This window comes from Vespula vulgaris, chromosome 19 (genome assembly GCF_905475345.1).
Source record: "Vespula vulgaris chromosome 19, iyVesVulg1.1, whole genome shotgun sequence".
NCBI classification, from domain to species: domain Eukaryota; kingdom Metazoa; phylum Arthropoda; class Insecta; order Hymenoptera; family Vespidae; genus Vespula; species Vespula vulgaris.
In genome coordinates, this window is record NC_066604.1 from 2238041 (window position 1) to 2263960 (window position 25920).

The following is a 25920-nucleotide window of genomic DNA, read 5'->3' on the forward strand; positions in this document are numbered from 1 at the left end:
GACTCGTCTTTTGACTCGTCTTTTGACTTTTCTAGGATCTCTTTTCTTTTTTTCTTCTTTTCTTTTCTTTTCTCTCTCTTTCTCTATCTTTTCTTTTTTTTTGGAATTCTCTTGCGACCTTAACCTTTTGGAAAATTTTTCACGTATTTTTCATCGCCGGCGTTGGGACAATTCTTTTGTACTTGTTTTTCTCTGAGAGTTCATTGAACTCTGAAATGCTCTCGAAATGTTGATTATTTTATGACGCGTCCCTTTGCCATTGTTTTCTTCGCTTTTATCGAATGGTATTTTATTTATTTTTTATTCTCTCTCTCTCTCTTTTTTTTTTGTTTTAATTCTTCTGCGACCTTAACCTATTGGACATTTTTTATGTATTTTCTATTGACGATGTTAAAACAATTTTCTTTCATTTTTCTTGTCAGAGTTCAGTGAACTCTGGAACTTCTGAAAATGTTGATTTCACGATTAATTGTTTACTAAGCCATTCTTGTTGAATCCTCTTGCGATCTTAATCCTTGGAAATTTTTCATATATTTTCTATCGTCGATGTTAGAATGACTATTCTTTTTTTTTTCTTTTTTGTCAGAGTTCAGTGAACTCTGAAACTTTTGAAAATGTTGATTTTACGACGTGTTCTTTCCTGGAATCTTCTTCTTGAATTCTCTTGCGACCTTAATCTTTGAAAATTTTTCATGGATTTTCTATTGTCGGTGTTAGAATGATTTTTCTTTTTCAGAGTTCAGTGAACACTGAAACTTCTGGGAAATGTTGATATTACAATATGTTCTTTTCTAGAATTTTCTTGTTGAATTTTGAAAAATTTTTCATGTATTTTCTATTGTCGATGTTGGAATGATATTTTTATATGTTTTCTTTTCTTCTTCCTCTTCTTTTTTTCTTTTTTAAAGTACATCGATCTCAGAAAATGTTGAAACCACATGAAAGATTGAAAATGAAATTTGATTAGTTTTTCGTTTTCTCCTCAGAAAATGTTCTACTTTAAGCAATTCCAATATCAGTTGACTAGGTTAGACACCTGCTAGTATCTAATATACAGCATGCTGTAGATTGTACAGCTCTCGTTTTCAGCAAGTTGAAAGACCCACTCTTGACCGTGGCAGCCTCGACAATCTCATTTCCACAGGAATAGACTACCTTAGAGGAAGAGGTGGAGGTGGAGAAGGAGGTAGAGCTGAAGATCCTTAATTAACGTTTCTAACAACGTTGTGTGTGATGTACCACATCCTATATATATATTACACTAACGTTAGTTCGTGTATCGCTCAAAATCGTTTGTTAACAACCTGATCTAGTGATGAGATAAAATAATTAGATAAAGAAAGGATTAGATTCACAATTAAACTTTAAATAATTTTCCAAAAATAGATACGCGCGCGCGTGTGTAGATATAGTTATATCTATAAATAATATTTCGATATATTATATTTTAATCCGGGATTATTTTTGTCTAAGTTAACGTTTATTCAAGCACAAACCATCGTGAGAGAAATATTATTTAGCATATTCTCTTAATACGAGGGAATTAGAAGAAGCGTGGGGTTCTGTAGCAACCGTGAGGCGAATAATTGGATTTATTACTTGACGCTGTTCCCTTGCGAGTCGTAAAGAGTAATTCTATGCATTCGCGATGACTAACCGAATAACGTTGACTTTTTCCAATTCTTTTTTCTATTTTCTGCTTTTTCTTTAGGGAGTTATTTCTATTCTCTTTCTGTCTCTTTCTCTCTCTCTCTCTTTCTGTTCTGTTTATTAATTAACACGTTGGATATATTCGTACGATGTCTCACAAATTTTCTTAAATCTAAAAGAAAATTCATCGTCGAAAATTCATTCGTTGTACAAATCGGAAAATTATTTTTTCTTTTTTTTTTTTTAGAATCGCGAAAAAAGAAGAGTTTTCTTTCCTTTTTTGTTTTATATATTTTTGCTTAACTTTTTTTCTTTTCTTTCTTTCTTTTTTTTTTTTTTAATCGAACACGATAATTTTTGAACATTGCTCTTTTTTTGTTCTCTTACAAAATCCTTCAAATTGAATAGATGCATACCTATGTATGTATGTATATATGTACATAAATACTCCTATATTACATAACTACTCTACGTGCAAAGCATTTCACATTTCTAAGCGATTTATCGAGCGTAACGTAGTAGCCGAGACACAATGAATTACCACGTCGTATTACCCGAATAGCAAACGCGCATCGTTAAATTATCGTCCGGCCTGCACTCGCGAGATTCTACCCATCAAATTATCTACGCGTTTTCATGATTTACAGGATATAACTCGCGTTTAGTCTAATTACGATCTCGTAAGTATACGGTTATACAGATTTGTCTTAGAGAAATTCACAAATTGGATCACGACCGGATCGGATTCTTTTTTCTCATAAATTTTTTTTTTTTTTAATGAAACAAGTTTACTTTACCAATCACGAAAATTATTATCACGTTTGTTTGCGAGGAAAATAAATCGAATTGAATAATTGATTTGTTGCAATCAATTATTAATCTGTTAACTCCGTAGGATTTTATTTCTAGAAATGTTCATCCAGATTGGATAGTAAATAATTACTTGTCACAGTAATTATACTCGTCAAACAGCTGTTGTGAAATTGGATTAATTTATAACGATAAAAAGAAAAAAAAAAAAAGAAAAAGAAAATAAAAAGATAAAAAAGTATTCTTAATACAAGATATGCTTCAACACAATTTTTATTATGACTTACTCGTCGTGAAAAAAAAAATATTAGCACATGATTGACAGATTAATGAATTCCTTTTTTTTCCCGTTTATTAGAATAGAATTTATTTTTCGATCAAATATGATATTACTAATCTGATTCATAGGGTATATATTGCATTAGAGATATTATATTTGATATATACAATTATTATTAATAATATACTATATCTCTGCTCTTCAAAGAAATCTTAAATGCATCCAAAATTCTTAGCTGATTTTAAATAATCGATTTTTAAGGTAGTAATCGATTGTTACGATTCCTATTTACGATATATACGTATGTATATGTATACGTATACACAGATACAATTATAGAATGTTATTTAAAAGATATTTTTATTTCTTACACACGCTCGATCGCGTTTCCTTATAAAGATCAAAATGTTATCGACCTCGAGTGTCTATTCCAAGAATGTAAATAGGTCACCGAAGTTCATAATAAACAACACGATGAGATCAGCAGTAAAGAACCAACGAAGCGAGTCACTTTGTTTTGGTCCTGAGTAGTACGTATATGTTAACAAAAGTGTGTGTGTACGTTAATGCTAATAAAAACAAGTAAACGAACTCGAAGAGATTTTTTTGTCCTTGTGTAAATGTCAGATGTTTTCCAAGGTGTGTATATATATGTATATATTCGTTACACGTTATACGTATCAGATTCAGGGCAGTCGATAACAAGCGTTCAACGAAGTTGGATGGATTAAATATAATTTCTCCCTTTTGCGTTTTATATCGACTAAATATTATATATTTATACGACATACAGGTAATTCCATTAAATATATTTTATTGGTGGTGGTATATTATATATGGGACAAAAAAGAAATAAAGAAGTAAGACGTTTCGTTTGTAAAGAAATTTATTTCTTAAAAATGTAATATTTACAAATTACAACAAGAGAACATTGGCAAATGGAGAAGAAATATCATCGAACGACGCAATAAACCATTGATACGATATACGATACGCAATAACGATATTATACGATTTAATAATTTCTTATGATTACATGTACATGTTGCATGCTTTGTGGAAATACGCGTTATACGACGTAATAATAAATATACGATCGATAATCGGGTTAAGAGTTGAAATATATAATTTACGTTATAATAATAACATTGTTTTTTGCTAATTCACAAGATTTTTCTTTTCTGCGTCGGAGAATAAAGGAATAAGACGAATAATGATTAATAATCGAAATTAATCTACTCTTTTCTCTTCTTGTTTTCTACAAACTTTTCAGGTTTCATTGGTTAAAGGAACTAGAACGACAATAGCTCGAATGAATCGTTGAACTTCGTTTCAAAAGATAGATTTTATTCGTCGTGTTCATCGAGGAACCAAGATTGAGAAAGAGAGAGAGAAAGAGAGAGAGAGAGAGAGAGAGAGAGAGAGAGAGATAGCAGACTATTTCGACATCTCGTCTAGACATTAAGTTTTCAATTACCGTCGTCGTCCGTTCATCTTAATCTTCCAATTACGACTTCTTCCACAGATACGAAGATCTTATCCAGTTCAGTACGTTTGCCTTTTTAATGTCATGTCGATTAAAAAGCAGTTATTCAACTAAATGTTAAAAGAAAGGAAGGAGAAGAAAGAAAAACAAATTTATAATATTCGAACAAAAAATCGAAACGTACGATCATTAATTTATTCATTAATTTAGATAGAAGAAACAGAACGTACTATGTAACAATCGATACAATAATTGAACGTATATTTCATAAGTTTAATGATAATTATCAAATGTCGTAAGCTCTTATTAATATTTTTTTTTAATTACAAGAAAGAAGAGAAAAAGAGAAAAGAGTGAAAATAATATTTAGATCGACAATTGTGTGTGTGTGTTTATATATATATATATACACTCTATATATGTATACAGTCATATACACACATACGCACACGTATATATATATATAAATTTTTTTTTCTTTCGAAAGAAAATTTCGATTATTATTTCGACGAATACATAAATTGAAAAATTTCGAAATGGTAGTATATCTATATATGTCTATATAGTTAGACAGCTAATTAAGATAGGAAATCGTATAGGAACTCGTTTATTTATGTCTACCATAGCCCATAGGCTCTCGTAGCGTAGTGAGATGGTAAAGCGAAACGTGGCAGTAAATTTATGGCGACATTGCGGTAACACTGTCGCCGACAATGCCAACGATCCTTCCTTTGTCTCGTCCTGTCGTCGGTACTTACTCGCACACGTGCATACATCACGCCTAGTTTCGCTGTTGCAGTCTCTCTCACTCTCTCTCTCTATCTTCTGGTATATAAGGACAAAGGAGTACATGTAACACGTTGTCCTTACGTCACTATATCAGAATTTTCTCATTCATGTCAACTTATTTATCATTGCGAACATTTTTATATTTTCCACGAATGTTGTTCATTCAGAATTATTACGCACGTTATATTTTTCTTCATAAATTTTCAGTACATTGAGAAAAATTTCTCTCGATTTTCCGACTGCGTCAATCTTGTATCAACCTGTGAATAATTAAGACAATTTATTTGTACGAATCTTTTCTTTCTTTTTTTTTTCTTTTTAATCAAGAAAAGGATCACGAAATTTTTATTTCATTTAAATATTATTCATTTTTAGGGACATATTTCGATTATACATACAATTATTTTTTTTTTAACAATGTAAATTATTTTAAAGGAAATAAGAAAGGTAGTCTAGGTTTAATCAGACGATTCCTACGAATCAGTTTTCAAATGGTCGATCGGATCGAATGAAAGAGCGAGAGAGGGCTAAGGGGAGTTAGAGTGAGTGGGAGGGAGAGAAGGGGTGAATGGTCGTGCGCTTGGCAGTGAACGGACACGTAGTGGGATATGGGATCAATGACGAGAGACACGTACTACTAGTTGGATGAGAACGTGAGTGGTGGTTCTACTATGTACATGCATATTTTCTATCTCTCTCTTCCATATATCTACGTATACATATATACATATATATATACATATACATATACACGTATTCATATTTATATGTTATCTCTATTTTTATGTTTAGTTAAAACGTTTTATTATTCATGTGTTAAAAGTGTTGGAAAATATCTCTCATTAACTTTGTTATATATGTGTTATTTTTGCGATATTTTTCTTCTAACGTGTGGATACATACGTACACATATATATGTACGTATTTATATTGTTAAATAGAAGTCATTTCTATTTTCTGTTCGCGAAAGGAAACGTCAACGGAATATGCTGACCTATATTCTCGCTTTGTCCACGACATTCTCATGGAAGCAGAGAAAACCTTTAGATATATCGGACACCAATCTCGAATTGCGCGGTCCAAGTTCGTCTTTCTGGAGTATCGATATACCTACATAGATATTTCGTTTTCTTTTTTATAATTCTTTCGATTAAATAATGTAATGTTAAGAATTGAAATATCTTAGGATTGAATTTAAATATATTTAAAAAGGATCGATATTATACTTTGTATATTACATGAGAGAAAGAGGGAGAGAGAGAGAGATAGAAAAAGTAATCGAAAGATCGATAGAAAGGCAATTAGAAGTAGTTTATAAATTGAACCGGAGTCCATTCGAAAGGACTTTTCGACTCGTTGAAAAGTTTTGAAAGATAAGAGATTCGTGGCACGAAATTTTAGATAGACTACGTGCCGTCCTGCCTGGATTTAGATTTAAACTCTTTTAACGAGCTTTCAACACACACCAGACGAAATATGATTTGGTACGAGTTACTATAAGATTACTATAGGAAAATGAACTAAATTTTTTCGAGAAGAGGAAGAAAGAAAGAGAGAGAGAGAAAGAGATAAAATCGTGACATCAAACACCGTGGACTCAACATTTTATCTTTAGATAATCTCACCATTTATCTCGATCAATATCATTAGTTACGATCGTATTTGTAGTCAATGTAGATCGTTAGAATCTGTTTTATCAAGAAAAAAAGAGAAAGAGAGAGAGAGAGAGAGATGTATGTACACACACACACACACACATATATATATATACTGTCAGCCATTACCGAGGTATATAGCGCATCTCCGATCTTTCGTTCGTTGTAGCAAAACGGAAGCTGTGTGTGCACGTACGAGTCGTTAATGATCGCTATCATCTCTCGTTTTAGGATAGCTTCTAGCTACGAGAAACGGAAGAGAGAGAAAGAGAAAGAGAGAGAGAGAGAGAGAGAGAGAGAGAGATTTTAATTGTAGACAAAGATGTTCTACAATGTTATCGTTTTCAACTATCTTGTTCGAATTTGCCCTTCCTTTCTTTTGTATCCTCGATCATTCATCGATTACATTTTTTTATTCATTATAGTTTCTCATATTATTAGATACTATTATTTCTTTCATTAATCACAGGCTTTCGTATTATGATTTACTATTATTATCGTTTATTACGAAGCATCTGTTATATAGCATTAGGTATTATATTAGATATATTATGTTCTAGTAGAGATCGTGAGAAATTCTATACTAAGATGTGTAGATGTGTGTGTGTGAGTGAGAAAGAGATGGAAAGGAAGAATGAAGGGATGCGATAATTGGTTTCGCTAGCTAAAGTAAACTGTTTCTTCATGGAAATCTCAAGGAAAGAGTTACGAGAGAAATAGAGAGAGAGAGAGAGATTTAGAGAAAGATGAAAGATGAGAGTAAGCAAGAGGTGAATACGGCTATGACGAACATCAGTGAATAATAACTCGCCAGGGGAATAAATCGATCGGAGATCTTTTATAATGATTGTTAAAACGTAATTGTGTGCATAGGATAAATTTTATTTCCACGATATTACGTGAAATTATTATTATTATCATTTTCTTTTTCTCTTCTCTTTGCGTTGCGTAATTAATCGATTTATCGTTGGATTTATTGTTCGAAAATTGTATAAAAACAATCGATTGAAGCGTTATAGGAAAATCTTTGTGTTTGGGTCTATATGGGCCTATATATCTAATACACGTACGAGTCATACGTACCTACCTATGTATCTATGTATACACGTATGTTCTTCGTGTTTTATTCTCAAAATTGCTTAAGCTTGTATTGTAGATAAAATCGAAATGGATAATTCTCGCAATAAACGAAGTATTAACTTTTGTTTACGATCGATTCAAATTTTTGTTAATATTTGGAGTTCCCCACGAAACGAACAATTCTCCTCTGATATGTACATAGTACATACATATATATATATACATACATATATACATACATACATACATATATACACATACGTACATATGGTATGGTTATTGATATATCGTGCTATAACCATTCGGGACAAATCGGCCGATACTATTACGGCGTTATACGTCGAAGTGGAAATTGAAGCGATAACTCCCATGATGGGGGAGTTCCCGGTTATCGTGGTAAAATTGTCTCGAATACGTGTACGGAAGATGATCGTGATATTCGTACGTGTATGCATCACTATTCTCAATGATTTATGTTATTCGTCATAATTGAGCAAATACGACGATGTTTGCTATAATCAGATAAATATACACACACATACACACATACACACACACATATATATATATATATTTGTCGTTCGTTAGATACGTAAAAATTTAATAGGAAATAAATTTGCGAGCACAGGATGGACTATCAAAAATTACCAAGTGATTTTTTTCTTTCTTTTCCCTTTCTTTCTTCTCTTGTAATAATAAAACTGCTACCCCTAATGGGGAACTTTTCTTACGAACTGAAAGAAAAGAAATGTAGCCCAGAAAGATTCGAAAAAAGTGTAATTGATTTTTAGAATCACTTAGGAACTTTTTGTTTACTTAAGAACTTTTTTGGGCACCCTCATCCTCATATTTTTTTTCTTATAGAAACGAACGATCTTCGTTAATGATGAGCTTTTGATAGATTTAACAAAGAGAGAGAAAGAGAGAAAGAATGTGACAGAAGAAAGGGAGATAGAGAAAAATGTTATATCAAGTTCGAATTTTCAAGCGTTAATTCATGCTAATTTATGATAGCAAAGTGGATCAATAATATACGTCGAAGGATATCTCATTGTCAGTGTTAGAACGGTCGAGAGAACCTGGAAGTTATTAAAAGTCAATAGAAAGTGGGAATTACGTTCTCCCATCTCCGGTTATTCTTGTTTTCGCAGGGTGATTGGGTAAGAGATTAAGCTCTCGTTAATCGGGATTAAAGACCGAGCTTAAAGCGAATTTTCCTGGTAGTTCTTGTGAAAGCATTCGAAATCCCCGCGGCTTTTCTTCGACGCGACGTTCGCGCCAGGGAAAACCGGTAAAGGCAGATCCTTTTTTTTATTCTTTATCAATATTTGATGCTTTTTGTCTTTTAGAAAATTTCATTTTTCATGACAGACCTAACCTCTTAATAAATATTTTTCTAGGTAATCGATTAATCGCAATTAGATTCGAACGAAAAATCGCGTTAAATGCGATTGATTTTAATTCAACGTGAAAATTAATTCTCGGCTGTCTCGTTTAAAAAAAAAAAAAAAAAGAGAAGAATATCTCGAAAGATATTTTTGCGATTAATAAAATTGCGAGGAAAGAAAAGCTAAAAGAAAAAAGGAAAGAAGAAGAAGAAAGCAAAAAAGGAGATCTATAGATCATCTATCAATGAAGTAATTTTTCTTCTTCTTTCTTTTTGCTTAAAATTTTTTTTCTCCCCTCCCAAGGATTTTTCTTTCTCCTTGCAAATATGAAACGATGAAAAATGCATAATGCATATTCTCTTTCGATCGAAGGATAAAAAAAGTGTAACCGTCGTAAAAGTGTCAACGAACTCGTGAATTCGATAGAGAATCTTTGTTACTTCGTTCGACTTCGTGAGATCGAGAGCGTACGTGAATCGACTCTTCGATCGAGAACTTCTTCGAGAAGTTTTCTTCTATGTGTCAGACAAGAAAAGAAAAAGAGAGATAAGAGAAAAGAGAAGAAAGAAAGCAACGATCTTTTCTGTAAGTGCTTACATGTTTTCCGAAGCTATTATCGGACGTGAAACGATTTAAAGAAACTGAAACCACGACAAGTTTCTTCCTTTAAACGATCTATATTTTATACTATATATATAAATATGTATATATATATATATATATATATATATATATATATATATATATGTTTTATTTTATTTTCTTTTTTACTTAAGACAGGGAAATAGAATAAAAATTTTTTAAATCAAATATAATTATCCTCTTTCTCTTATAAATTTTTAGATATGTACACATACATGCGTTAAGATACACGGTATATATAAAATGAAATACGTGTAATATCCATACAGAATTAAATACACAGTTCATAGAGAATTACAATAAATGTATAATCTATTAAAAATTAAATACGTGATCCATAGAAAATGAAACAATAAGTACATGACCCGTACAAAATTATATATACGATAGAAAATTAAATACTCTAGAAATTCTATAGAAAATTAAATACATGATTTGTTTGAAGTTACATATAAAAAGAGAACAAAAAATATATCAAAGAAAATTGCATTCAATTTGTATTAAATAAGAACGGTAAAATAAAATTGAGATTCATTGATAAAATATAACAAAACGAGCTTTTATTATTATTTTCTAAATAATACATCAAGATACGTCGTACATGTAAAAATTAAAATACATACATGTAACAAAAGTTGAGTCTAGAAAAAGGAAAAAAAAAGAACAAAAAAGATAAAAAACAAAAGGAGAAAAAGGATTATATGCAATATATCGAAGAGAGAATGTGTGTGTGTGTGCTCGTGTGAGAGAGACAAAAGGGTAGGGGGTAGAGTATCACATTTTACAAGACCATTTGGATGATAACAGAATCGTGAAACGTGCGTATGTGTGTATGTGCGTATGTGTAGTATTCACATAGAATGTGCATCGAAAGTGAGATAGCCATCATGTATTGTACATACATACATACGTAGAAGCTTAACAAGCATAATTGGAGCAGGTGGTCGACCGGAGCTGCGGTAACTCTGCATACCTAACTACCCCAAAGGTATTCTATTCTCTATCTGTATATATATATGTGTGTATGTGTGTATGCCTAGCTCCACCACTCTTGTTGTCGTTTCTCATCCCTCTCTCTCTCTCTCTCTCCCTCTCTGTCTGTCTTTCTCTCTTCAGCTCTTTAACACCCTTTCATGTTCTTAGGTACTTTCTCCAATTTAAATCAAAGAAGAAGAAAATAATCGATCGTTCGATCGATCGAATAAACCATACTTATCGAATATAAGATTTTTTTTCGAAGCTTTTAAGCTAATCCTAATCTCTAAATTTAATTCTAATCTCACGTCCGTCTTTAGCGAAATTTAATCGACAAATTTGATTCTATTCTCGACGTTGCTTATATATATCACTTTCCTCTCTTTTATAACATCATTTTCGTAACAACTTTCGATGTCAAACTACTTAATTGGTTTTAGGTAATTTGTTTTTCTTGTTCTTCTTTTCTTTTTTTTTGAGAAAACCTAGAATTATTCTTTTTCTATCCTCTTCTTCTTTTTCTTTGTGAAGAGAAATCAAAGCTAAGAATTTAGGAAGTCCTTGTACGATGTTTTTTCTTTTTCCTTTAATTGTCTTTACTTTCCTTCCTCTTTGAGATGACGAAGTGAAAGAAAAATAAGAAGAAGAAGAAGGAGGAGAAAGAGTAGGGGAAAGGGAAAGGGAAAGGGTGAACCCTTAACGTCGAGACACCGTGGCTCGATAATGTCTTGGGAAAGTGAGTAGGTAATTTGATTGCACCCTAAGATACCGGAACAGGAAGCTGATGGAGTTTCGTAGAAGCTACCATCCCTGGCATTGCGTTCCGTCACCCTTCCAAGACCTCCCTCCAACCCTTCCTCCTCTTTCCCACCCTTTTCGAAGCTCTCTTCTCCTCCTCGTGCCAGTCACCATTAACTCTTAAATCAACTCTTCCTCTTGCTGATAAAGTCTCGCGTTCTTTTAAAAAATCACTGTCTTCAAACTCTTCACGTGTCTTTTTTACTCTTTCCTTGTCTTTTTCATCCCTTTTTTCTTCTTCTTCCTCTTCTTCTATTTTTTGTTTCCCTTTTTGTCTCTTTTTGTTCTTTTCTCTTTATCCCTATTTAGGTCAATCACTATTAACGAATCGAGATATTTTAAGAGGAAAATAAAAAGGAGACTTTTTTCGACGGGACTAAACCAAATATTAATTTAATATTTCAGTTTTGATCGTTAATTTATATGTTGGAGCGAAGTACTATATTACGATGGAAATGTATCTGTGAGAATAAATGTGGATTAATTATTTCTACGGTAAATTAAATTGAAATAATTTATCATGAAAAAGAAAAATAAAAAAGGTATATATATATATCAGCTTGAATATTAATATTTTTTAAAAGTAATCCGATAGAAATTTTTATTCAAATCGTTGTCAATAATATGATCGTTGAAATATTTTTGAAAATGAATAGATAAAGGTATCATTAAAAAGAAATATATAGTATTATTATTTTATGTATATATATAGGATATATAAAGGAAATAATGAAAATATTTTTCGTTTCGTTCTAATGGAAAAGTCAATTTTCCAAGTAAAAAAATTCTCTTTATTCTTTCTTCTTGAACGTAACTCTTCCAATGTCTGTCTTTCCCTTGGCGTAACAACGCACTTTGAAGAGCAAACCGAGGGTCCTTTGATCCTTTGAACCTTTCTATCGATCCAACGCTTATTTCCATTCGTCGAGACGCGTTACGCCCATGCACGTGAGCCAGGAGAAAGAAATCGACGGAAAAGGGAAGGAAACGAAGGAGAGAGAGGAGGAGAGTGAAAGAGAGAGAGAGAGAGAGAAGGACAGACAGACAGACAGAAAAAGATGGAAGAGAGAGAGAGAGAGAGAAAGAGAGACAGACAGGCAGACAGACAGAAAGAGATGGAAGAGAGGGAGAGAGACCGATAGAAAGAGATGGAAGAGAGGAAGAGGGAGAAAGAGAGACAGAATGAGATGGAAGAGAGAGAGAGAAAGAGAAGAGAGAGACAGAGTGAGAGAGAAAAAAAGAAAAAAGCTGTAAAAGATTTCTTATCAAACTCTTATCGAAAACGGTTGGTACTGGTTGATCTCTCGAACCCTTTTTTTTACCTTTTTTTCCCCTTTTTTCCTTTTTTCTTTATACAATATTTCGATTTTCGTTTTAGTAAAAATATGGAAGTTATCGGAAATAGATAAAGGAAAAAAAAAAGAAAAAAAAATTTTTTTCAGCCTGCTTCCTTCTTATAAAAAAAAAAAAATTAAAAAAGAAAATAAAAAATCATCAAAATTTCACTCTAGTACATATAACTTTATATATGTATATATATGTACATAGATCGTGTATATTTGTCGGGTTTTCAAGTACATACATATATACATATATGCATATATACATATATATAAACGTTTGGCGTTATCGATCGTTTCTTTTTACTCCTCGTTAAAATTTTCGTTCGGCTTTGCTTGTTAAAAATTTTAGTCGATGAAGGCTTTGAAAAAGTGAATTTCTTCTTCTTTTTTTTATTTTTGCTACTCTTGTTTTTCTGTTTACTTGTTTCTTTTTTCTTTTTTCTTTCCTCAACATACGATTAAATAAATGATTAGGTATTTAGATATATGTACAAACATATATATATATATCTTTGTTTTTTGATGTTTGTTCGTTCGTTCGTTCGTTCACGAAAAAAGTCATACTTTGGTCTTGCAATTAGTTTTTTTAATCTCTGTCTCTGTCGAAACTGAAACGTGAAGGAAAGTAACGTCCGCAATATGAGATTTTTGAAAGGAGTTTTCTACAGCTCGCTCGGGGAACAAACGAGGCCCGGGCACTCTTGAAACTCGTTACAACTTTGAGCCTGGCCGGTTAATTTGCTCGCTCGTTCTGATTCCAAAGCATTCTTTTCCTTGTTTCTCCTTGTATTCTTTTTCTCTCTCTCTCTCTCTCTTACTTTGTTCAGGTGCTGAACAACATGAAACCTTAAAACGTTTAATTAACATGCGATTGTGATTTTTTGCTTTCTTGATCAACAAAATTATTCATTTTCTTTTATTCTATTTTTTTAATTTTTCTTTTTTTTGTAAACTCATTCATGAAATTAGTTTTATCAAGTTATGTGAATGTTAGAAAATTTTTTGTAAGAGAATAACATGAGAAAGTCAAATGTTATTTCTGGATCATAGCCACTATGGTTATTGTCATCTCTTCTCTCTCTCTCTCTCTCTCTCTCTCTCTCTCTGTCTGTCTGTCTATCTCTCTCTTCTATCTTTTCTTTAGATCCTTCGTTTGGCCATAGTTTGCGTTACAAATTAGTTTTTTCTCTTAATGAAATTCCACAGTGAGGGAAAACCGACCGTGTCCAAGTGAATTTATTCTAACTTCAACACTGGAGCTAATGCAAAATAGTGCATTAACTTTTCAAAGCATTCTTGATTAATAAAAAAGAAAACGGATGATTTTTCCGAGTTAAGAAAGTTTTGTTATACTAATAATATGTTTTTTAAAGAATGAATAGGAAAGAAGAGAAAGGAAAAACTTTGTTATTAATAAAAAAATAATATTAACCAAGTTATATAATTATATTGTTTGACGTTGTAATAATTTATTTAAAAACAAAATATAAAAAGGAAGAAAAAGGGAAAACTTGAAAAACCTTTTAATTTTAATTGTTTGACTTTATTAAATTAAAAAGAATGTTTCATATTAATGAAGTCGAAAAACTATTGTTATAATAATTTGTTAGTAAAGCGAAGAAAAAAATACCTTCTACAATAAATCATTCTCGATTATAATAAAAAAGAAAAACAATATGAAAGAAACTAAATCTTCAATGAATAGAATTATATATTGTCTTTATTAATAACAGAAGAATTTTCTTTTATAACATCCGTCCAAAATAATCAATTTTAAATATAGGAAGAAAGGAAGAAAGAAAGGAAGAGAAAAAAAATTTCTTTTCAAAAAGAATTTTTTAATAATTCGTTTCAATAGTAATACGTCGTCTTTAAGAATCTATCCATTTTAAATTCATTAATACGAACTCTGACCTACTGACCTATATATATTCTTAAAAAAATACAACAATACTATTCGTAAACTGACCTACATGTATAAACTGCGTGAAGGAAAAAGAAAAAAGAAAGAAAAAAATAAAGCAAAAAGAAAATAAAAAACAAAACTTGGTACACTGTCCTATATTATAACAATTCGTGGAAATTACTCGTGCTTGGCGAGACATCGAAAAAATAAAAAAAATAATAAAAAAAAAAAAAACTGTCCTCCATTCGTATCATTCAATATAAAACTGCATTATATATTCATTCGCACATATTTTTTAAATAAGAAATCGTAAAAACACTTAGTACAGTATTTAATATTTATGAATATACGCGTTTTCGAAAAGAAAAAAGTTTATTCCAAATTTTTTATATTCATTTGGTATACAGGCTGCACGTATATTCTTTCGAAATCGAATCGATTAAATTCGATTGTGGAAAATTTCGAATATTTCTCTTTCTCCCTTTTTTTTTTTGATTTAAAAAAGATCACACGTCGCACACAATTTTTAACACCGATAGTTTCACAAATACGTACATTCAATTATATACTTAGATTAGACAATCTAGAGTGTAAGAATTTCTAAATTTTCATGTTTAGAAAAAACAATATGTCGAATAATATTTTCTCTTTTCTCTTTTTTCTCTCCTTTTTTTTTTATGTGATCATTTTACGAGTATATTAATTGAACCGTAACTGTGTATATATAATATAATTATAAAAGTGTTACAAAGTTTTGAGTTATTTCAGACGAAGGGAAGGCGCATTGAAACGTAAAATAATTGTCTAGTGGTTCTTTAAAATGCACATCTCGAAAAGTTGGTCCAAGTAATTGATAGAATTACACCGTTACGTTACGTGCGCAACAATGTTTGTTATGCCTTTCTCTATCTCTCTTTCTCTCTTTCTCTCTCTCTTTCTATTTCCCTGACTCTTTCTTTCTCTCTCTAACTCTCTTTCTAACTCTTTATTCGAGACGAAAAACGTTTTAAACGCGTAACACGTAACACCGTCCGTGCAAAAGCTCGTTTGAAAATCGATTAGTCGTAGATACGTACATACATACATACATACATACATACATACATACATATATACATATGTACGGTGTTTTGTAGCTAATAAAAACGTCAGGTTAAATTAATTGCTCGTAAAGGCCGAAACAATAATCGTAAGGCCACGACCTCATTTTTCGTAGGGGCCTTAGTGGTAAGAGTAACCACCTAATACATACGTACGTACATATATATGTATATATATATACACACCTATACATATACATAGTGTTTCGAGCTCAAACGATAAGAAACGATTTAGCTTTTGGTAATATCGTATTTTAAAACGATCCTTCGAGATATCGTGCAGGATTTTCTTTGTCACGTTTTATCTTTCTTGTCTATCTCTCTTTCTCTCTATCTTTTTCTTTCTTTCTTTTATTCTTTCATCCTTTCTTTTGTGGCTATCAATGCGCATAGGTTGTCTATCCTCTGTTTCATATTTCCTTCCAATATTTTTCTCTCAAAGGTATAGGAAACCTACTTCGATGAAGTGTACCTATCCGTTCAATGAATTTTCATCTTTTCGTTTAGAAGAAAGCAAAGGAAAAATATATAAAATTAATTAAAACCAGCTATGATATTATATTATATTATTACAGTCCTATCGAAAATAATCCGAATAAAGATTATTATCACGAAGTTATTAGGTTTTTTAGACCGTTTCATTTTTGTCCCTTGTTTACGATCCTTCTTCGACATCATTTTATTTATTATTCAGAATGATATCGTTCCGTTATCAATGATCCGAAGAGAAAATTTCAGTAAACTTTATTTTGTCTTTTTATGTTTTCCTTTGCTATTTGCTTCAGTACTACATATATTAATTATACACGTTGCTTACTCAAAGATCGTCGTAAAAACCTGTCATAATTTGATGGTTACCTTTTTAAACTCTTTTTTCTCTCTTATCTTTTCTTTTTCCTCTTTCTCTCTCTTTTTTTTTCTCTACATACGTTTGTACCTACTCTTATACATATGCATGATATTTGAAATTATCTGTAATAATAAAAAATAGATCGAACGCGAGATTGAATTGGAAGGAGTAAGTAAGATTAGATAATATTGTAATAAACGTATTTAAATTTTGTTTGCAAAACCTTTCGTCATAAATTTTAAAACGTTTTTTCCCCATTAACGAGATATCATATCTTTCATAAGATAACGTTCGATTGATTCTCAACAATCGATTTTTCTCGAGAAAAAGAGAGAGAGGAAAAGTGAGCGAGAGAGGAAGAGAAAGATAGAGAGATACACTTCAAAAGAAAAGCTGGAATTACATTGGACCATCGTCGTTTGCCTTCGGAACGTCGATCGGTGAGAATTAATCGTCCGTGGAGATAGAAGGAAAGAAAGATGGAAGAAAAAGAAGAAAAAAAGGAAAAGAAGAAAAAAGAAAGAAGAAAATGAAAGAAGGAGAGAGGGAGGGAGAGAGAGAGAGAGAGAGAGAGAGAGAGAAGGAATCGATCGGTAATGGCAAGCTCGTAATTATTTGAACGGAAAGGAATAATTCTTTTTAAAAAATTCGATGGCTCGATCATATATTTTTTTTTTTATTTATTTTTCTTTATTTTGCGATGAATAATTGCAAATAATTGCAACCTGGTTATGAAACAAAGAACATCCGTGTTTTCATATCGACGAGATATCACTCCGAAGATTTTTATCGTTTGTTGTATTTTTTCTTTTTCTTCTTCCTTTTGGACATTTAATTAATTAATTACAATGCCATTGCAAAATATGTTTTTTTTTCTTTTTATAAAAGAAGAAAATGTAGGATGTTGGACGATTCAAAGAACATTCGTTTTGGCTATGTGCCTTTTAATATGCCTTGGCCAGAGCAGAGCTTGAAGCACGTCGAGATTGCAATTTTCTCATCGAGAAAATAAAAAGAATGCTAACAATAATTCCCTCTCGTTGCTTTTCAAACGAGATTTAACTCTCGCGTAGACTTTCCCTCAGAATTTCCGACTTCTTAATCTCGTCACCTTTCTGGCTATCCGCCCGTCCATTCGGTAATCTAATTTTCCACCTAAAAGGAAAAGGGTTTTAATCGTTTCTCGTCGTTGGACGAACAGAACACAGGCTTCAATTATTCTTCCGTTTTCTTTCTTTCTTTTCCCTTTTTTTTTTAAATCATCGGTTTAACGATTCGCTTTGCTTTTCTTAATAATAATAGTAATTATTATTATTATTTTATTTTTACACTGATCAGTCTTTAAATACATCCATTTTTTAAATACAGTGTATTTAAAAAATAAAAGTTATAAATACATATACATAAATAATGATGATCGCGTTATAAAATATATATAAGCAATATCTGTGTATAAAGACAGATAAGTATCTATATACGAAAGAAGAATATAAATTTAATTAACAAATATATTATAATTTGCTAGAGAATACTCTGATAAGATCTTAAATATCTTGATACATGTAACAACGTGAACATGCGATTAAAATTCATTGGATATATCGTAGAACGAGAGAAAAAGAGAGAGAGGGAGAGGGAGAAAGGGAGCGAGTAGAGGAGTACAAATACGTGGCGCGTAATTTGAAAGTCAAAGTAAATTCGAAAGGTTTTCTACCCTTAAGCTCGAAATAATAGTTACGTTCGATGTTAAAAAGGGACTACGTTAGCGGTCCCTTCGTTCTCTGTCATTAACAAACTGCGAAGCAAAATTCGTGAGAAGATCGGAAACGCGGGGTTGGTAGTAGTTGCAGTAATGAAAAAGGATAGAATACAGAGAGAGAGAGAGAGAGAGAGAGAGAGAGAGAGAGAGAGACAGAACGACGAGAGTATAGTTTTAATTACCGCGAGTGTATTTGAAATAGCTGCACGGCCGTCTGTGGCAGAAACTGTGGAGAGGATTTAATGCTCGTAATTACTAAGCGTTACGTTAGCCACGAAATAATGTCTTTTGGGGGGTGTTCTACTCTCTATGGCTCGATAGCTCGACGAAGAGTTCCGAGCAAGCACGAAATGCAACTTTCGTAAAACCGTTCTTCTCCTCTTTCGTCTCTTTACCTCTACCTCGAACTCCCACCAGCACCACCATACTAGCATCACCATCCCTTCCATTTCTATCCCCATCTCCACTAGCTCCACTTCTATTTCCTTGCTATACGTAAGTACGTATTTGTATTTCTATCGAAGTATGGAAGCTCGACTTTTGTATCCACGACACGAAGTACGAACTACTTTCGTGATAAAGATTTGCAATTCCTTGTTCCTTCTTCTTATTCTTCTTATTCTTCTTATTCTTATTCTCTTTCTTTTTATACTTGTTTTTCTTCTTCTTCTCCTTCTTCTTCTTGTTCGCTTTTTCTTTCCTTCTTTCTTTCTTTATTTTCTCCAATACCATTTCTCTCTGTTCGCGACGTTTCCTTCCAAAGGAGAACGTTTCCCGCTCGTGGAATTTTATATCTTCGATAGTCGCGGACATCGAAAGCGCCGAGAAAAGTTTCTTTCATATCTTTTTGAACGAAACTTCGTGCTTACACAATTTTACCTTGGATTGTTAGACCGTGCGAATTTTATCACATTTCATCTCATCGGTACATATATTTATTTTTTTTATCCTTGGACAAATTATATTTAGACGCAACGAAGAATTATTTTTTATTATTTTTATTTATTTTTAAAGCGTCTCGAAAAAAATCATAAAGAAATTTGGAATTTTAACAAATCATTTTTTACATGATTACTCCTCTGTCTCTCTGTTTCTTTATTATTTTATTATATATATATATATATATATATATATATATATATATATATATATATATATATATAGCAAATTATGACCATAACAAGTGATTTTGGAACATTTGACTGTATCATTTTATTATACCTATTGTTAAATAACATATATATATATATAAACACACATATATATGTACATGTTTCATCTAAAATGAGGAACATTCGTAGGAAAAATCAATACAAATTTTCGACGCGTTTACGAACATAATACGCACTAATGAATATTACTCAATAAAGTAAATTCATGTTCACAGTTCACAACACAAGATTCGTTGCATAGAGGAGAATTGTCCGATAATTAAAGTGCACCCCGATGATTATACCGCATTCCGAAACGTAATTGTTACAAACTCGATGCGATATAGTTGAATGATCCTTAACACATATTCTACTGTACCCATTATATATTTACAGAAGCGAAAAAATTATTTGACTATATATGCATTATCTCTTTTCTTATTTTTCATGTGTTCTTTTTAAACAAATTTTTTATATCTCATTCATTATATTGATTTAATTCAGAAATATTCAATTACAAATTCGGCTTAGAAAATGCATAGATAAATAAATACTCTACTTGTAATTTTTAACACACATGCAGACATATATACACAGACACATACACATACACATATATTTCGATAATAATTATAATATTTATAAGACGTTTATCAAAGTTCATCCATGCGTTCATTAACTATGCAGATAAGTTTTGAGACAATGAATGCCCTTTTAAAGAGGAGAAAGAAAAAGGGTGTAGGTCGAAAGTGGGGATGACTGCGTACTACGAAGAGGTCCTTTCACCCCTCGAAACAGTATTCTTCCTTGCACCCTTCTTCTACACCCTCCATGGTACTCTACCCTCCTGGCGCAGCAATGTAACGTAAAGCAGCGCGTGCGCTATTCGAACGACAGGACTATCATAGTGTTTCAGTGAGAAAGAGAGAGACAGAGAGACACAGAGAAAGAGACAGACAGAGAGAGAGAGAGAGAGAGAGAGAGATCGACTGTTCGCGCCTAAAATCTTTCAGGGAAGTCGAGAAAGGTCGATCAGTCGCACGACGAACGTCGTGCTTAAACATTTTCCGCGTTTCATTCGCTTCTTTGTGAAATTATATTATTTTTTATTTGATATATATACATATCGCGAGTGTTAACGATCGATAGATCGTAGATTGACGATAAAATAATGGGACGATGATATTTCGTTAAATCGTTATTATTTTCTTTTTTTGTTCGTTTTATTTATTTTTTTTTCAAATACGTGTGAAAGGGTAGAGGGATGATCGTTCCAAAGGGCTCACCTGCCCTTCTTCTCCTTACTATCATTTTATCTCATCGACTGGAACACGTGGACGCTAAAAATGATAACCGTGAGTGTGATCTAATAATCGTCATTTATTTTGTTATTCGAGCAGATTTTTAATTGCTATTTTATTAAAATATTAGTAATAATAATAATGATAATAATAATAATAATAATAATGGTAATGACAATGGTAATAAAGAGAGAATTGTATATATAGATGTTAAATGGCAGACCCCATATAATCTTTTAATATCTTTCTTGGTATTATAAAAAAAAGAAAAGGCATAAAAACATCTACCTTTCTCTCTCTTTCTTTCTTTGATATTTTCATTAACCGTGGATACACGTTGAACATTACGACATTAGCATTTCATAGGCGATAAAACGTTTGATGAAACTAAGTAGTACAGTCACGATCACGTACTATGTTGTGATCTATTCAGAGTGAATTTACGATCTTGCTCGTAATACTTTAGCCGTAAACATTCTCGACATATTCCTGAAGGTAATCACGCACACGTGTGCACGTTCGTTGATGAGAAAACGTGGATTGATAAAACGTATTAAACGATTCACGAAGAAAATAAATATTTTCGATATTAATCGTAAGTGTTCATTAATGATAAATATGCAATGTTAATTCGATGACTTTTCTTTCATTAATATATAAATTAAAGAAAAAAATTAGGGGGAAAGAGAATAAGATAGAATCCATATATGTATGTAAATTATTACACAGTGGTTGCAATATTATTTAAAAAAAAAAAAAGAAAAAAAGATAGGGTAAAAAGAGAAAGAAAGAAAGAGATAAAGAGTATATAGAAAGAAACTTTTAAAAAAGTTTTTGCAGTAGATATGCATCTATAACGTTGTTTCTTTTATCCTAAATTTATATATATTTATATATATATATAAAATCTTTTAGCTCTCTCTCTCTCTCTCTCTCTCTCTCTCTCTCTCTCTCTCTCTCTCTCTCTCTCTCTCTCTCTCTCTCTCTCTCTCTCTCCCTTTCTCTCTTTTCCCATTTCGATCCTGCTTTCTTTAGACTTTCTTTAGACTAGTAAAAGAAGAAGAAGAACAAGAACAAGAAAGAACAAGAAGTAGAAGAAGAAGAAGAAGAAGAAGAAGAAGAAGAAGAAGAAGAAGAGAAAGAAGAATAAGAAGAACTAAGATACAGATAAAATCGATCGCGTCGTCTCGCGAAAGAAAACTTTCTTGGCGTGGAGCTCCTTCGAGTGCTTAGAGGAAAGTGCTCAGAACTTAATACGGTCGGTTGGCGCTCAGTCGAGCCATGCTACGTTCGAAGAGAGTAATATTGATCGACGAAGGGGGCTTACGTAGTCCCAGGAAAGAAAGAGAAGATAGATAGATAGGTAGATAGATAGATAGATAGAGAAAGAGAGAGAGAGAAAATAAGGGAGGGTCACATCGAAGGGTGGCACGAACTGAGAGGGACTACTTGCTTGCCAGAAAGAGTATATGTGTAGGAGAGAGAAAAAGAGATAGAAAGGGGAGAAAGAGAGAGAGAGAGAGAGAGAGAGGAGAGAACAGAGCCACATGAGGAAAAAGATTTCCCTCAAGGTTTTCCAACACGACTTTTTCGTCAAACTTTCGACTCTTCTTTCGAAGGTCTTCATTCAAAGCATACAAATTCAGGAACGAGTATGTTTCTTCTTGAAAAAGTCAAGCCGATACCGATCTTATCTCCTATTTCACTTTGATGAAATTTTTCATGATTCTATCAGTTCAGATATAAAATCTGTGATAGTTGGAAAAATCGAGATTGGCACTTCGTTTTTGTTTCTTTCCTTCCTTCTTTTTCTTCGTTGTGTTTTGTATTTTTGTACTTTTTTAATGAAATAGTCTTGTCCTCTATGTTATATACTTAAGTATATATTCTCGTATGTATTACGTGCACGTATTATGTATCGAAAATCGGTAAAAGAGTTTTGGCCCACATAGGGAGTAAGTAAAACATAGGTTCTGATCCAGCAGCTGTGTTTTTTCACTAGAGTTTTTCCACTCTTTCGAAAAACTATAGCGTTAGACCCATCGCTATCGTTACTACGAAATAAGAGGAAACTTTTCAATACAGTTTTGTTCCTTGTCCTTCTTCCTTTTGGTCCCGTCGTTGTTTCTCTCTCTTTCTCTCTTGTTCTTTTCTCGACCAGTCTCGTAACATGCTTTTTACCTTTCAACTGGTACCGCGTTGGACCAGGAGCGCTCCAAAGAATTTTCGCATCGTGGAATCTTCGATCTTCAATCTTGCTTCAATCCGGAAGAAGCAACGTGTTCTTTTACAAGTTCGATCGAATGGAAAAATTAATTCCTTTTTTTCTGTTCTCTCCATTTTTTTTTTATTTCCTTTACTTTATTCTTTTCTTTCTTCTTTACGTAAAATTAAAATCCTTCGCGTAATCCTAGATATAATTGAGGGACTTTGAATTCGTGAATTTTCCTGGATCAATCTATTATCGTCGTTCCATTACGAATTTTTTCTATTTTTTAATAAATCATATCGATTTTAGGTGCATCTTAAGTTTCATTAGACTTTTGCGGATTAAATACTTTTTAAATTAATTTTTTCCAGACATTTTATTGTTGCCTTCTATTGTTTCTTTTCTTTTTGTTTTCGTTTTCTTCTTACTTTTTTCCTGTTTCTTTTTTTTCCTCTTCTTCTCGAAACACATGCATACGAATAATTTTTCTTTTACACCCTCTGTTATCTTATATAATCGTTTGTGAAAAAATTTCAGAAGAAATACTCGGCTTATCTTTATTACGATGAAAAATCACTTTCGACACGCGAAAGTATCGTGAGCATATATATATATATTTTAATTTTCTTTTTATACTTTCTTTTTATTTCAATTTTTTTTTCGAAATCTGCAATTACATGTTTAATGATTTAGAAAAAAATTTCTTTATATAGGTCATTGCCCATCTACGTATTAATTAACCATGTTTTAAATTCGGTTTGAAACAAAAAATAGTAGATTCCTCTTTCTCTCTCTCTCTCTCTATCTCTCTCTATATCTCTCTTATCTTGTTGAATTCAGTAGACCGGTATTAATCGTAGATGCACGAAGAGATCCAAGCAGAGATCCATTATCTCTCGACGATGCACGAATCAATCGGTTACCAATCGATCGGATAATTCGACTCAGCTTGCCAACAAGCAAACTTGAACGTTAGGCATCGACGTCTGGTACACTTGAACGAATCGACAAATCGACGAATTTATTTCCGCTAGCGAGAATGACTAATTCGTGACTAATTTTGAGTTGTTCTCTTTTCCTTTCGCTAGTTTATTTCGTAGATCGTTCGGAGGAGATTATGTAGGAGTAATAATATGATTAGAAAATTTTACATCATTTTACTTTTAAATACTATTTAATATACATTAGATAATCACGATAATTAATTCATAATTCTATAACATTTGAACGTACAATTTAATTATTATTATTTTTTTTTGTTTTTGATAAACGTAATTACGAGAACGAAGATAATTACGAGAAATAATTTATAACTGTTCGAAATACTGCAGAATTTTTATTTTTAAATACAATTTAATATATGCACACATAAACACAAGTAAGTAAATTGATACTTGCATTTATATAAGTAAAAAATCATAAGAAAGAAAATTATAAAATTATAATATATTATTATTTTTGTAAACTCAAAAAATGTGAATTATAATTTTACACTATAATTATTTTTTTCATTCATTTTCTTTCATTCATGTATATATATCGAACTTTGTAGATACGGTAAAATCTAATACCAACCAGTTTTTCTCTCTCTCTCTCTCATATTCGGTAACAGCATCGTTACTTTCCTATTGCGTGTTTTCGAATCTATTAAATAAATTCATTCGCGAGAACTCGAAAATCGTTCGATTTCTATTGGAATTTCAAACGTGCCACAGATGCGCGATGTTTTATATATATATATCACATAATGTAAAAAAAAAATTAAAGAAAAAATAAAAAGAGAGATAGATAAACGATCGCTAACAAATCCAATGTACTATTTCTTTTTTACGAGAAATTTAAAAAATACATTTGAGAGCTGAAAAAAGATAATGAAACAAAATCAAATTTATAAAATTTATATAGGTATAACATTAAAAAAAAAACCTTGATTGTATATATTTTTATCGAATTTTCCATAACAAATCTATATTATGTGTGTATATATCTATTAATTAAAATCTTTAGAGAATAACTTTGAATATGTCGGAAATAGCATTGGTGCACTTTGGATATATGTTTCATCCTATAAGTATCATATACATAGATACATAAATGTATACATAAATGCATACATAGATAGATATGTACATAGAATATATAGGTACGTTTGGAAACAACAGACGAGAACTAAGTAATTTTGCTGTCGGCAGTATACCGAAGCGCGAGGAGGATACGTAGAGACAAATATCCAAAGTTGCGAGCGCGGTTCGTTCTACTCTTGTGTAGTATTATGGCTACCACGAACCTCGCAATGCCTCATATTCCACCTAAATTGCACCGAAATGATGTTACCTAACATGAATGAAATGCATTCGTTCAATTGTTTTTCTCACTTTATGCAGGGACAGAGAAAGAGAGAGAGAGAGAGAGAAAGAGAAAGGGAGAGGGAGAAAAAGAGGAAGAGAAAGCAATAATTTCATCTTAATTGAAACTCGTGTGCCGGATAATTAATTCGTATAACTATATAACCAAAAGAAAAATTAAATTCAAATAAAAAAATAAATTTATAAAAAAAATAATTTTTATTATAAAAAAAAATATACATAGGTATTTTAATTGGAAAAATTGTGATTATTTAATCTGCATAATATTATAATTTTATTTCGTATTTTCGTTTGGTTTCTTTTTTATTTGTATCAGTCGTAAACGATTTTGCAAAACGAGCTTATGATATTGTTATAGATAAATAATAGAAAGATATACAAT

General features: G+C 31.7%; 1 protein-coding gene across 2 annotated transcripts in view; it reads left to right on the top strand.

Annotated features, from left to right (window-relative positions):
- LOC127070776 (uncharacterized) overlaps window positions 1-25920 on the top strand; it is a 113263-nt gene that overhangs the window by 49841 nt on the left and 37502 nt on the right. The window contains exon 1 of one of the 2 annotated variants that reach the window (XM_051009192.1): window positions 3109-3379. The exons of the other annotated variant lie outside the window; for it this stretch is intronic. Coding sequence (XP_050865149.1) covers window positions 3361-3379 — 19 coding nt within the window. The 5' untranslated portion in view covers window positions 3109-3360. Of the gene's footprint in view, window positions 1-3108; window positions 3380-25920 lie in introns of those variants that run through there. 2 annotated transcript variants of the gene reach the window in all.